General features: G+C 56.3%; 1 protein-coding gene across 4 annotated transcripts; it reads right to left on the bottom strand.

The window, feature by feature from the left end:
* Nucleotides 1-5,131: 5,131 nt before the first annotated feature.
* On the bottom strand, nucleotides 5,132-8,991 carry CPLANE2 (ciliogenesis and planar polarity effector 2). Of its 4 annotated transcripts, none has more exons than XM_032302092.1 (6): nucleotides 8,920-8,991; nucleotides 8,292-8,440; nucleotides 7,146-7,298; nucleotides 6,495-6,619; nucleotides 6,110-6,246; nucleotides 5,132-5,879 (listed from the first exon to the last, which is right to left on the bottom strand). In XM_032302092.1, the coding sequence occupies exons 2-6, from the start codon at nucleotides 8,401-8,403 to the stop codon at nucleotides 5,630-5,632; spliced, it is 777 nt and encodes a 258-aa protein (XP_032157983.1). In that variant the 5' UTR covers nucleotides 8,404-8,440; nucleotides 8,920-8,991; the 3' UTR covers nucleotides 5,132-5,629. The 4 variants fall into 4 exon arrangements, with proteins under 4 accessions (XP_032157983.1, XP_032157982.1, XP_032157984.1 ...); XM_032302091.1 differs by having other exon boundaries at nucleotides 8,292-8,405; XM_032302093.1 differs by lacking the exon at nucleotides 8,920-8,991 and adding an exon at nucleotides 8,828-8,910.
* Nucleotides 8,992-13,142: the final 4,151 nt, after the last annotated feature.

The raw sequence follows: 13,142 nt of genomic DNA, 5'->3' as shown, positions 1-13,142 counted from the left end.
CCCTCCGCGGAAGGCCCCGCCCCCTCAAGTAGCTTGCAGGGAGTTGCGGGCTGGGAGCGCTGGATAGTCCCCCGGCTTGGCCACCTGTAGCTGCAGAGAGTTGTATAGGCAGGCGCAGGCGTCGCAGTGGTTCTTCCGAGCCGTCCGAGGCCAGGTTGGATCGGGCCTGGGGGACAAGAGCAGAGTCACCCGCGCCTGGCGACACTCCACACCCGGGCCGACTCCTCCCCGGCCCACTACTCAGTCTCAGTTTCTCTGCGTAGAACCAGAGCAGCACCCGGGCTGCGCTCAGCTTGGCGAAGTGCACGGCCTGGGCGCGGGACCGTGCGCCTGGGGGCCAGGGTTCCCGGTGGGCCAGAGCCCCGAGCCCCTTACCTTGAGACCCCGGCTGGGGCTGACAGATCCCGTTGTGCGCGAGGGTCCTTTCCGCCTTCAAAAGCATTTTGACGCGCCTTTTCTCGTTTGAAATTCAAACGAGGAGGGAACTAGCGCCCCCGTTTTATAAACGTGGATACACGCTGAGCGGGCCGGCGTCCTCGAGCAGTGGCTGCTGTTTCCCAAGTATTGGGCATCTCCAGTGTGTCAGGCTGAGCGCTGTGCACACTTCGCCCACTAAAGCATCAGCCCCTCTGAGGGGCTGACACGACAGTAAAGTCCATTTTACAGATGAGGTGGTGCAGTCGCTTGCGCAGGTCCCAGAGCTTGTTAGGGGAGCCCGCGCTCAGCTTCGGGTACCCAGCCGGCTCAGCCCGTCTCCACGGGAACGCACCTGCGAGCGCCGCCGCGCGGGGGGAGAGGACACAGCTGCCCATCCCTTAAGAGCGCGAAGACTACGCCATGGCAGGGAGGACAGTTAGGAAGGGTCCGCCTATTTCTCTCCCGGGCGGGATGCAGGGGACTGGGTTTATCAGTCCCACTGAAGCCAGAATTAAAGGAAGTAGTTTGCGCTGCAGCAAGAGGGATTGGGTTTGTTTCCAAGGGGGAACCACCCACTGCCCGTTGCAAGCAACGGACCAGAAATGCCACAGGATTGCTCACAGAGGGAGAGGGGACTTAAGAGAGGGCCGTCCGTTGGCTACTCTGGGCTCGGGTGATGTGGGGCAAGAGGCTTGTCTGGCCCAAGTCTCACCGAGTTTGGTTTTCCCGTCGAGGAAAAGATTGCCCTGGATTCTGAGGCACAAATGCTGACGCAGGACGGACAGAGACGGGCGTGGTCCGGGTCCTTGTCCTCAGTGCCACTGCCCTCCTGGGCGCAACAGGACGGAAGTGCGAGGGAGAGGAGTCCCCTGCAACCTGCAGTTGCAGGTGCCAGGAGTGTCTCCATTCTCAGTCGGCCCAGCTGGGCTGCCCCTCCCTCTGCCCACCAGCCGCCCATCCCTGGGTGAGTATGCAGTGTGGCAGCCCCTCTGCTGCTCTCAGCCCAGAACGGCCACCACTACCAAAAGAACAACATGGACGATCATAGCCAGCCTTTATGGTGCTCCTCAGGTGGTGCCTGGTGCAGCGCTGAACATTTACATACCATTTACTTACAACTCCCAGAAGCGGGTGTTGTTATCTTCATTTTACAGAGGAACACACAGGAATTGAAGTGAATGGTTCAAGGTCCTGGAGCCCCTCCCCACCCTCAGCTCTCCGGATCCACCCCTACATTCAGACTGGAGTAGAACCCCAGCTTCTCCATCCCCACTGCCCCAGCCTTTGAGTCTGAGGTCCAAGGGAGGGGACCTCCACCCTCTCACCCTTCACTCCCCACCCCCAGTTGGGCCCCCTCCGGTCCACGCAGCTCCAACTTGTCCAGGCCCCTGAGCCTCCTACCTCCATCTGGGCACTTCCCTCCCCTCCCCCAAGCCCGTGCCTGGACATGGGGATCACAGCTGGCACCAGGCTGCGCAGGGAGTAAGATCCACCGCAAGACAGGAAACTCCCACCCCCACCCCGGACTCAGCCAGGGTCCTGTATCCCCTTCCTTATGCCGGGGCCAGGTTCCTTGCCAGGGGGTCCTCCCACTTGCCCAGTTGCCCAGGAGGCCAGCCAGATTTGGGTGGCAGAGGGAAGAACTTTTCAGTGACCAGCTGGGCATGGCCTGGGAAGGGAGGCAAGGGAGGGGGCGGGGGGGGGGCGGAGAAAAAGGGAAGGAAGTGAGGAAGGAGGTGACAGCACTGTATCTCCCCTCCTCCGGGCAGCCCCAGGCTTCACAGCTGGCAAAGCTGGGAGGACCAGGAGTGGGCCAGTGAGGGGCTGGACCAGGAAGACAGCATTAGGAGATTGGAGTGGGGGATGGCTCAAGGGAGGGGCGTGCCTAGGGCTGAGAGCATCAGAGAAGCTTCGTGGCTCTGCAACCCTGGGCAAATGCCTGTCCCTCTCTGGACATCAGCTTCCTTAAGTCTAGTCGGGCTATTATAATAAAATACCATAGACTGGGTGGCTCATGAACAACAGAAATTCACTTCTCACAGCTCTGAAGGTAGGAAGTCCAAGATCAAGGCACCAGCAGGGGCCTTGAGGACCATCTTCCTGGTTTATAGCCTGCACTTTCTGCGTCTTCTTTGGGTTGAAGGGGCTACAGAGCTCTGCATGAGGCTCTGCCCTCAAGAGATGATCACCTCCCAAAGGCCCCTAATACCTTTGCTTTGGAGATTCAGATTTCAAACTATAAATCTGGGAAGATCAGCAGCGGGGCTGGGCCACAGCACAGCCCACCTGCACCCTCACCTCAGGAGATGGTCCCTCCTCCTCCAGGCTTCCCTCCGGAGCCCCAAAGTTCAGTGGCTCCAGGGCCCTGGGCAGCAAGCATGGCTACTCTTTTCCCAAAGGTCCCTCTAAGTCAGGGCCCACCCCTGAACTGTTGTGGGGCACAGTCACTACCCCTTCCTCCCAGGGACCCTCAGGGCCCATGGAGGGGGTGGGGTGAGTGAAGAGGTACTCGTCTTTGAGCTGTTGTGATTTTTTTTTTAAGATTTTATTTATTTATTTGACAGAGAGAGCACAAGTAGGCAGAGAGGCAGGCAGAGAGAGAGGGAGAAGCAGGCTCCCCCCTGAGCAGAGAGCCCGATTCGGGGCTCGATCCCAGGACCCTGAGACCATGACCTGAGCTGAAGGCAGAGGCTTAACTCACTGAGCCACCCAGGCGCCCCTGAGCTGTTGTGATCTAATGGTGGAATTTTTGGCACCGAAGCGGGAAGAAGGCAACTTCTTGGTGGCCCTGCGACACTTCACTGAAGTGGTCTCTCTCTCCAAGCCCTTAGAGGGGGGGCTTCATCGGGACCCCAGACCCTCTCCCTGGACAACACACACAGGACCTGCCACATAATCTGTGGTGTGCAGAGCTTCAGGATGGCAACAGCAGAGCATTAAACCAGGTGGGAAGACCCCTCTGAGTGTGGGACCCACGTGGCAGGCCCATGAAGCTGGCCTGAACCCACACAGTGTGTCTACACACGCTTCTCGCTCTCCCTGTAACCTGCCCAGAGGACACACTGCAGGCACAGCCACCGGCTATTACAGTGGTTGCTCGCGGTTCCTTCCTCCCTCAGGCTCCCAGGTCTGCACTACCGTGGAGCAGCAGGCTCACGTGGCACAAGGGCTGGGCTTCCGGGGGCTGGGAAAGTGGGGCTGGGACGGCGGGTGCTGGGCTGCCAGTCCCACCGCCCTCCCCACCTTGTCCTTACGCAGCAAAACAGCAAAGGGAATTGTTCACCTCTTGGTCTGGGGTGAAGGAGCGTGACAGGTGATTCTCTGACTGGAGCAGGGCTAACCAGGAGAAAACTGGCCTGCTGACGCAGAGCTGGGACCCTAGAAGGAGGCAGAAGCTTCCTTTTTGGGGGAGATTCAAGCCCAGAGGTAAGTGCTGGACGTAGGGCAGCTGGTGCTCACAACACAGGTACCAGTGCCTGGGAGGCAGGGTGTCACATTCAGGCCCAGAGGCCACCTTCTCTGGGTCCCACTCCCAAGCTTTTCTGTTGCCTGCTGGGGTAAGGTCTATTGGAGCTAAGAACAGAGAATGGGTTGAACTCACTGCCCGGAAGCAGAGCTGAAGCCTACCATGGGAGGGTCTATGGTACCTGCTGGGCCACTGTGAGGCATGGGCTCCTGCCCAGGGAATATTCCTACTCTGGGGTACGGGGTAAGCTTGGGTCTCAGCTCTGAACCAGAGTTGGGGGTAAGAAGGCACTAAAATCAGCCCTTTAGGTCCTGGAAGGGGTGACGAACCTATGGGTAGTGCCCAGGGTGGCAGACATGGTAGACACCAGGCAGGCAATCAGGGTGTCCAGGAGTGTGAGCCAGAGTGCAGAGGTACAAACCTCCTGTGCATGTCAGCAGGGGGTGTGTAAATGTGTGGACAGCAGCATTTTAGAAGGAGTGTTAGGATGGGGTCTTGCATGTTGATCCCATGTTGCATGTTGTACAGAGCTGCTGATGCTGCCTTTTCAAGAGGGGGTTCCAAGGGTCAGCTGGCTTTTGGGGTCACATATCTGGGCCCTCAGTCCCTTCCAGCTGGCTCAGACTCAGACCAGGCCTCAGCCCACCATCGGGGGGTGTCAGAACACATAAGGGCCCTCTTCATAGCACCCACCCCCATACTTCAGCCTGCATTCACCGGTGTCTGGTAGATGGGGCAAATGTGAGACACAAGAATGGGCAAGTTCACTCATTTTCCTTCACCTGCCCTTCCTGGCTTTCCATAGGGCAGAGCTGCCTAACAGGGCAACTCACTCCCTGACCCCACCTGGTCCAGTCCCTGGCCCTGTATAGTGAATTTTCTGATTCTCCAGGTTGGTGGGGCCCCTGTTCTAAGCCTAGCTTGACACCTTCCTGATGGAGAAAGGTGCTGCAGAGAGAGAGGGCTCACCTCCTGAACACGTTGGTGGACTACATTTCCCCGCATGCCCTGCCTCATGTAACCATGTGACTCTGTGTTAGCCAATGGATGGTGGGCAGAGGCCAGGTCCTTGGAGACCTTCTAGATAATCTTCCATTTGTGCTCATTCCCAGTGGGCTGACTGGGGGGTTGAAGTCCCAGGCCAAAACAGGAAGCCACATGTTAAAGACCTCAGAGTCAGGGTCTCTACATGAGTTCAATGAGCAGAGCCCCTAGACCCACCTTTCACTTCCAACTGAGGTGAGACAGAGCAAGAAAAAAACTTCTATAGAGTTAAGCCACCGAGATTTCAGGATTTATCTGCTACAGCAGACGGCTGTAATGTAGGCTCTTGATTGAAGTCACGTGAGGTCCAGACCCAGCTGGGACACCCCCTCTTCCCAGTCACCCTCTCTGGGTGCTGCAGAAAGGGGGAGGATGGCAGGCAGCTGGGGGAACAGCTTCAGCCCTGGGGCCCTGCCCCTACAGTTCCTCAGCTTCCAGGGCCTAGACCCTCAGGTCAGAAGGAGAAGACCAGGGACACCCAGATGCCCTCAGACCACTGGCCCACAGCGCCTTGTGCCCCCATCTCACTGTCAGGAATTCTGCATGGAAGGTGCTGCTGGGGCAGGAGGCTTCTTCTCAGGGCACCATCCTCCCAACAGGGCACTCTGGCCAGTCCTCAGGATGCGATCGACATTCCTGCCTCAGCCCTAGGACCTGGCTGCTGCCCTCTGCCTTGGGTCATGTGAGGGTTGGGAGTAGGGATCAGCTTGGGGTGTTCTCAGAGGTGTTGGGGAGCACACCAGCTGCCACCTGGTCCTGGTGCCACAGCTGTTCAGCCAAGCCATTGAGCACATGGGCAATGTCGGCTAGCCCGGCCCGCCCATCCAGAGTGCGCCCATCTGCCAGCCGCCGCCCTGGCACACTCTTCACCCGAAGGAGCGGCAGTCCCCAAGCCTGCCGGAAGGCTGTGAGGTCCCGCTCAGGCACATCTGTGTGCATGTACTGGTCAAATCTGCAGGAGGGTCAAGGAGCCTGGCTGGGTACCTCTGCGTGCCACCTCATCACACCCAGCCTTAGCCCTCCTCCCTGGGATGGTGGCAGGGGGGAGCACGCCTGCTGCCTTTAAGATAAAGTCCATGGGACTAGACCCCACAGCTGGGCAGAGGCAGGGTTCCTGATCCCCTTGCTCCATGCCTTGCCAAGGGTGGCCTCTGACCGTCCTAGGGGCCACCCAAAGGATACTTGGAGCCGATGACCATCCTGACAACACCAGGGGCCTCGCCTGCTACTCGGGCCAGCTGTCCAGGGAGGTCTTCAAAGGACGCACGGTCGGTGAAGGAGAAGAGGAAGAGGAAAGCATCTGTTTTCTCCTTGCAGGCCTGGGTATGGAGAGGCTGATGAGAGGCTTATAACCACAGGCCCTGAGAAGTCTCAGCTCACTTCCTCCCTCCACAGGACCTGTCCCCACTGCCAGCTCAGAGCTCTCCCACCTGGGGCAGCACCCTCAGCCCGTGCCCAGATCTGGCTCCTGCAGATCAGGCAGGCTGGGCTCGGACATTCAGATTCCGAAGCCCATCTCAGACAACCAGCTCCTCCCGGACCCTCCCAGGCCCGCCTGTCTGCTCACCGGCAGCATGTGATCGAACTTTTTGAGTGCAGACTCCCCACAGTCCCAGAACTCAAAGCGGAACATGACAATACGGTCGCTGGCCTGCAGCTTGGCTGGCCAAAATACCACGGTGGTCTGGATGCCTGGGGAGGGTCAGCCATTCAGCATGGGGAAGGCAGAGTGGAAAGGGTTAAGGGGACTAGGAAGGAATAGAAAGAAGACATGTCCCTGGTGGGTCACCAGCCTGAGAGGGAAGGCATAGTCACTGACCTGGGAGAATTCTCAGTCTGACGGGAGAAAACACCTGCCTAGATAAGCCTCCAGTTTGCTGGAGAGATGCAGCTTAGCCCTAGCCACGACAAAGCAGTTTCACTTGTATGCACGGGGGACCCAAAGGTACTGGATACTGGATAATGTTGCAACCTGCTGGCCAGTCAGCGTCCAGTGGGAGGAAACACGAAGGGAGGGGTAATGCTCCCTGAGCACCTCTCTTGAGCCAGCTCAGTACTATCTCTAGTACTTTGGGGTTGGTACTATTACCTCTGCTGAACAGAGGAGCCAGAGGTAGGCTCAGAGAAGTGAAGTGACTTTCCAAGGTTGCAGAGTAAATGGTGGGACAAGGGCCAGTCTCTCCTCCATCCCAGGCAAGGCCTCCCTGGCTGGACTCACCAGTGGTCTCATGGTGTATGACGGGTACCTCTAGGCCAGCCAGCTTGGCCACCAGCGCTGTCTTGCCCACGCCACTCTTCCCAGACACGAAGATCTTGTAGCTGGCTGTGTCAATGGCCACGGGTGGGGGCAGCACTGGTCGCTCCAGCAGCCCTGGAACAAGAAGGGAGCCAGAGGGGGTCAAGAGGTCCGCCCTACCAGACCCAGCAACTCTAAGAGCTTTTCAGTACCTGCCAGCCATGGTTTTCTATGCTCATTACAGAGGCCTGGGACACTAGGGGGGTCCCTGGATGAGCTCTGCTAAGAAGCTCACAGCTCACCTGTGCTCTATGAGCGGCACCAAGACCTACTCCAAATAATACCAAGTTACTTGTATCTGAAGTTGGATGCACGAGATTGTTTTTATTGATACTATTATCACATGTTCTAGATTTCCCACACGTAAAGGCAAGGTTTTTCGTAAGTTTTTCCTCAATGGAGAAATATTAGCAAAAATATTCTCAATTACTACAAATAAACTCAGTACAATCGATAAATCAAGATCTTTATGAATGCTTTTAATTTGAAAAAAAAAAAAAGAATTATGATACATCCATAGGCTTGGGATCTGAAAGTCCTAAGTTGTGGGCTGCCCTCTCATTTTCTGGCCAGAGCTGAGCCCCCACAGCGGATGCCAGGCCCCTCTGCTGATGTCAGCCCAACCCTGGCTGAGTTGGCTCATCCTGGGAATCATGAATGTCTTGTCTTAGAGATAGCAGGTTGTAGAAGAGGCATGCCTCTGATTACTAGGCTGGATCTTGGAGAAGTCTGTAAGGTGTACTGCTGAGGGTAATTGGGAGTCTGTTGTATAACGTGCCCAGCAGAGGGCCTGGCACAGGGTGAGAACTCAATCAACAGCCTCTCTGGTGACAATGGTTCTTGGCAGCGTTTCGGCTGTTTCCATGTCCCTGGCTCTGATGATGGAATTAGCTCTAAGGTGATTCGGGGGTGGGAGCCCCAGAGATAGCGCTTCCAGGGGTCTCCAAGGTTTAAGAGTGCAGCAAAGCAGGCCCTCACTGCCCTACTTCTTCACTCTCCCCAGGGAACAACAGGTGACACTTCTCACCAGGGAGTGACAGGCGACAAGCCTGGGGGTCAGGCACTTACCAAACACCCGTCTGCGGTTCTTGCGTAAGATGCAAGCCAGGTACTCCTTGCCCTCAGCACTCTCGTGCCAGTCTGGAACAATCACCGAGCCCGGGGCAGGTGGTCTGGCCATGGCTGGGCGACCCGAGGGGTAGGGAGATGGCAGAATGCTGAGTAGGGGATGGGAGACGGTAACCGTCCTGAGCTGGACCTCAGATCCCACTCAACCTGCTCTCTGACTCTCCTCCTTGGGGTGGGGGATCATTCACGGCACCCCACCCTTATCCCCATTAACGCTATTGGAACCCGGGCTTCCTTTCACGGTCCTGCGGAGTTACGCAATCCCCGTCTCCCTCTTATTACCCAGAAGGTGCAATCCCATAGTTACTTTCCCATATTGCTCCCTGGGGGATACTCATCCCATTAATTGCCGGGGGTGGGGGTGGGGCATTTGCACAGCCCTCCCCTCCCTTGTCATCTCCGGGCGGGCGGGGTTGTTACGTGGCCCTGCTTCTCCTCTGCCTCGATCCCGACTACCTGGGCCACCCAGCCCTCACCATCAGCGGGTCCCGTCAGCGAACGGGCCGGTGAAGAGCTGGTCCCTTTAAAAACCCAGCCCGCGCCCCCGCCGCTTAGTCCGCTCGGGTACCTTCCGCCCGGCTCGCATCCGGCTTCGGAGCCCGCCGCCCGCCCAGGCGCGGGTGTCTGAGGCGCATGTGCGGACGCTGTTGTCAGGGAGACGCCGGGGGCGGGGCTGGCCGCACTTTAAAGTCCGCGGCTACCTCCCGGCGGCGACACCCAGGGCAGAGCCCTCCACCCTCGGCCGTGGTTCTTCTTCATTGTTCAGTCCGATCCCCCAGGCATTCCTCCAAAAATCTGATCAACTCCCGGGTCTCCAGGAGCCTTCCCTGCCTCTCAGTGCCTCAATCTCCCTTCAATAAAGTGGAGGCCGGGCGCCTGGGTGGCTCAGTGGTTTGGGCTGCTGCCTTCGGCTCGGGTCAGGATCTCAGGGTCCTGGGATCGAGCCCCGCATCGGGCTCCCTGCTCCGCAGGAAGCCTGCTTCCCTCTCTCTCTCTCTCTCTCTCTGCCTGCCTCTCTGCCTACTTGTGATCTCTGTCTGTCAAATAAATAAATAAAATCTTTAAATAAATAAATAAATAAATAAATAAATAAATAAAAAATAAAGTGGAGGCAAAATACTATTGCCTCCTAAGGTGTTTTGTTTTGTTGACAACAGCGCTCGGCCCATAGCAGTGCTCAGTAAGCTACTATTCTTGCTGTTACTATCGCTCTGTTAATTCTGCTCGCAGGACCTAAATGATGAGTTAGACACCTGTGGCTTCACCAGTGGGGAACCAGAAGCTCAGAGCGTGACGGACTTGCTCAAGGTCTTAAAAATGAGTCAGAGGCCCACAGGATTATGCTGGCCGGTCATTCATTTATTGATTGATTCATCCCATTCATTCAGCAAATACTTACTGAGCACCTACTATGTGTCCGTGCACCCCGCCCCCTGGCCCTGGCAATACAGAGACTACCAAGACCTGCTCCCCTCCCGGAGCTGATATTTCAGCACTGACGCCTACAGCCCCTCTCCACTGTTCCAGCAACAGGCACCGGCCTGTTTCCAGAAGGTGGGCGCTCAGGAAATGCCCGCTAGTGGGACTGGGTGTGGGTGGGTCCTTCCTGATAGATTGTCTATTATGCTTGATTTTCACCAGTATCTTCTTGCAGGGCCTTCACATTGGGTAAATCCCTGTTTTGTAAGGAATAATCTATAAGTTAACTTTTATTGAAGGCTAACTAGGTGCCAGACGGTGGGCGCTTTATAGCGGTGACCACATTTAATTTCATAAACAAGCCTGTGGAGGAAATATTATCCTTATCTTTTATAGATGAGGAAGCTCTCAAAGACAACGTGGTTATCTGAGGTCACATCATACAGATGGTCAGTGGGAAAACTACACTTGGAGCCCAAGTAAGCCTTCTAAGTCTAGAAAACTAGACTCTGTCCTGCCAGACGGGGTCTCGCGTTTTTTACCCTCTGCCCCCAGCCACTAGGAGGGCTCTTCTTGATAATGCTGGAAGCGGCCAGAGGGCCATGAACCCGCAAATGACTGTGGCTCCTTATGTCCAAGAGAGTAGAGGGGATGTGGCCGTGTGAGACAGGGCGTTCGCTTTCAGCTTGCTTCCACAACAGCCAGGCAGAAACACAACAACTGAACACCAGTTCTTATGGGATCCTGCAGCTCGAAACTCTTGCCCACATTCCCAGGTTGCTCAGCTCCCTTTCCTGCAGGTCTGACCGCGTCTGCCCAGAGTCAGGACTGGTCACAGTGTGTGGAGCGTTCTCCCTCCGTGGCAGGGCTCAGATCTCACTTATCTGAGTTTCCAGACTTCACATTTAGCCCTGCTCTGTCTTGGCTCTTGGAGGGCTCAGAGACAGTGTAAGGAAACGAAGCAACTTGGCAGAATGAGCTTGCCGGTTCACCTGGAGGCTGAAGGTGAAGTCCTCTTGGACAGAGAGGGAGGCTGGTGATCAGAGGAGCTAGTGGCCAAAGGTTCCTAGGGGAATGAGCCTTCACTGCCCTCAGGAGCCCCAGAAAGGACACCAGTGAGCAACAGGAGCCTGTTCCAAACATGGATTCTTGGGGCCCATCCTCCAGAGATTCTGCTTTGGGGGCCGGATGGGTCTGTGAGCTTGCACACTTAACAAGAGCCCTGGGCAGTTCACAAGGTGGGTTCTGAAGCCCTCTGCGGGGGCTGCCCTAACAGAACACCACAGACTGGGGGGCTTCAACAACAGAAACCTATTTTCTCACAGTCCTGGCAGCTGGAAGTCCAAACCCAAGGTGCCAGCAGGGTTGGTCTCTGATGAGGCCTTTCTTCCTGGCTTGCAGACAGCAGACGCCTTCTCTGTGCACACTTGCTCTTGGTGTGTCTTCGTCTTCTAAAGACACCAGTACTCCCGGGTCAGGGCCTTGCCTGATTACCTCTTTAACCTTGATTACCTCCTTTAAGGCCTATCTCCCAGGAAGTCACATTGGGGGTTAGGGCTTTACCATATGGATTTGGGTGGCGGGTGAGAGGGGGGGCACACAGTTCAGTCCACAGCAGGGCCACAGATCTCACGTAAACACTGCTGCTGGCAGCAGGAAGCCAGTCGAGGGTTAGAGCTGGGAGTGAGGTGGTTCAGAATTTCATTTCAAGAGGATGCCTGTGGACCGTTCTGGTCTGGTGAGTTCCACTTTCCTGTGCCCACTCTGACCAATAAGTTGAGGGTCCTCCAAGCAAGATGCTTTTCCTTTTAAGGCCTAAGGTGAAGCAGGTTGGCCATTTATCTAAAGGCCCTTCTGATGTAAAACTTCCCAATTAATCCACTCATTTCTCATGGTTTGGTCTCTCTCCATCCCCCAAGTTGATCGAGCACCTTCTGGACAAGGCCCCATAAGGCCTGGAGAGGACTTATCAAAGTAGGGAGAGACAGTCACCTGCCTGAAATAGATGGCCCAGGGGGGCAAACACACAGGACTTCGCGGGCGGGGTAGGGGGGAGATGGGACGCCCAGGGAAGGTAAGTGGTGAAGGGACAGTGGGTTATGTTTCTCTCTCTTCTCTGCCTGGACACTGCAGCGGTGTCCTGCAGGGTTTCCCAGCTTGCCTTCTGGAATACCACAGAGGCACGAGAGTAGTCTTTAAGCAGTGTAAATCCGGCAATGCCACACCCATGCTTCCAGTTTTCCAGTAGTTTTCACTGCACTCAGAATAAATCCAAACCTCGTGCCTTCAAGGCCTTCTGTAACTGGCTCCTCGTGCTTTCAAAGGGTCACCCTCTTCCCCTTGCCTACTGCTCTCCAGCGAGCCCGGCCTTCCGTTCCCACGCAGTGCCCAGCACGGCGCTCTCTCCATCTCCCCCCTAACCTCCTGTGCGTGGGCTGCCCCACCTGCCCGGAGCCCTGCCCCCTCCCGCGCTCACGGACACGCCCTTCCTCCCTCCGCTGACTCCTTCACATCATCCTGCTCATGGTTCTGAAATTTTACTTTGTTTTTTTAAAGATTTTTTAAAGTAATCTCTCCACCCAACATGGGGTTCGACCTCACGAACCTCAGAGTAAGAATTGCATGACCTACCAGCCGAGCCAGCCAGGCGCCCTTTGGTTCCGAAATTTTAAAATGTATCGTCGGTCTCTCTCACCAGAACATAAGCTCCATGAGCATAAGGGCCTTTTTGTTCTGTTCTATCCCCGTATCCCCTCCACCTGCAGTCACGAAGGACCACAGACTGCGGCTTACGCAGCACAAACGTGTCTTCTCTCTTCTGGAGGTCGGCAGTGAGAGACAAGGAGTCGGTAGGGGCGGGAGGGAGGATCTCCTCCAGGCCTCTCTCTCTGGCTTGTGGGTGACCAGGCTCTCCGCAGGTCCTCGCACTGCCTTCCCTGCGCAGAAGTCTGACTCCAAATTCGCTCTCCTTAAAAGGACACGAACCATACTGGATCAGAGCCCACCCTGATGGCCTGGTTTTAACTTCATCACCTCAGTAAAGACCCTATCTCCAACTATGATTACAATCCGAGGTATTAGGGGTTAGCACTTCAGCATAAGAATTTGGCGGGGCGGGGAGGGGCAGAAGGACACAATTTGGCCCATACTAATCTCTACCAGCTGGAGTATGTCTGACCCAGTAAAAGCTCAATAGAAATGTGTTGGCTGACTGGCTGTGGCTGCAGCTTGGGAAATGGCCTGAAGAGGGCGCACCGGGAAGGAGGACCGGTTAGGAAGCTGGGCGAACATCCCAGGCCCGAGGAGATGCAGACGGGTACTTGTCAAGTGTGGACAAACACACCTTGTGGCAGGCCAGACGCTGGGAAGGCC

Source organism: Mustela erminea, chromosome 10 (genome assembly GCF_009829155.1).
Source record: "Mustela erminea isolate mMusErm1 chromosome 10, mMusErm1.Pri, whole genome shotgun sequence".
NCBI lineage: Eukaryota > Metazoa > Chordata > Mammalia > Carnivora > Mustelidae > Mustela > Mustela erminea.
Note: the sequence above shows the minus strand (reverse complement) of the source record. Positions and strands in the feature narration are given on the sequence as shown.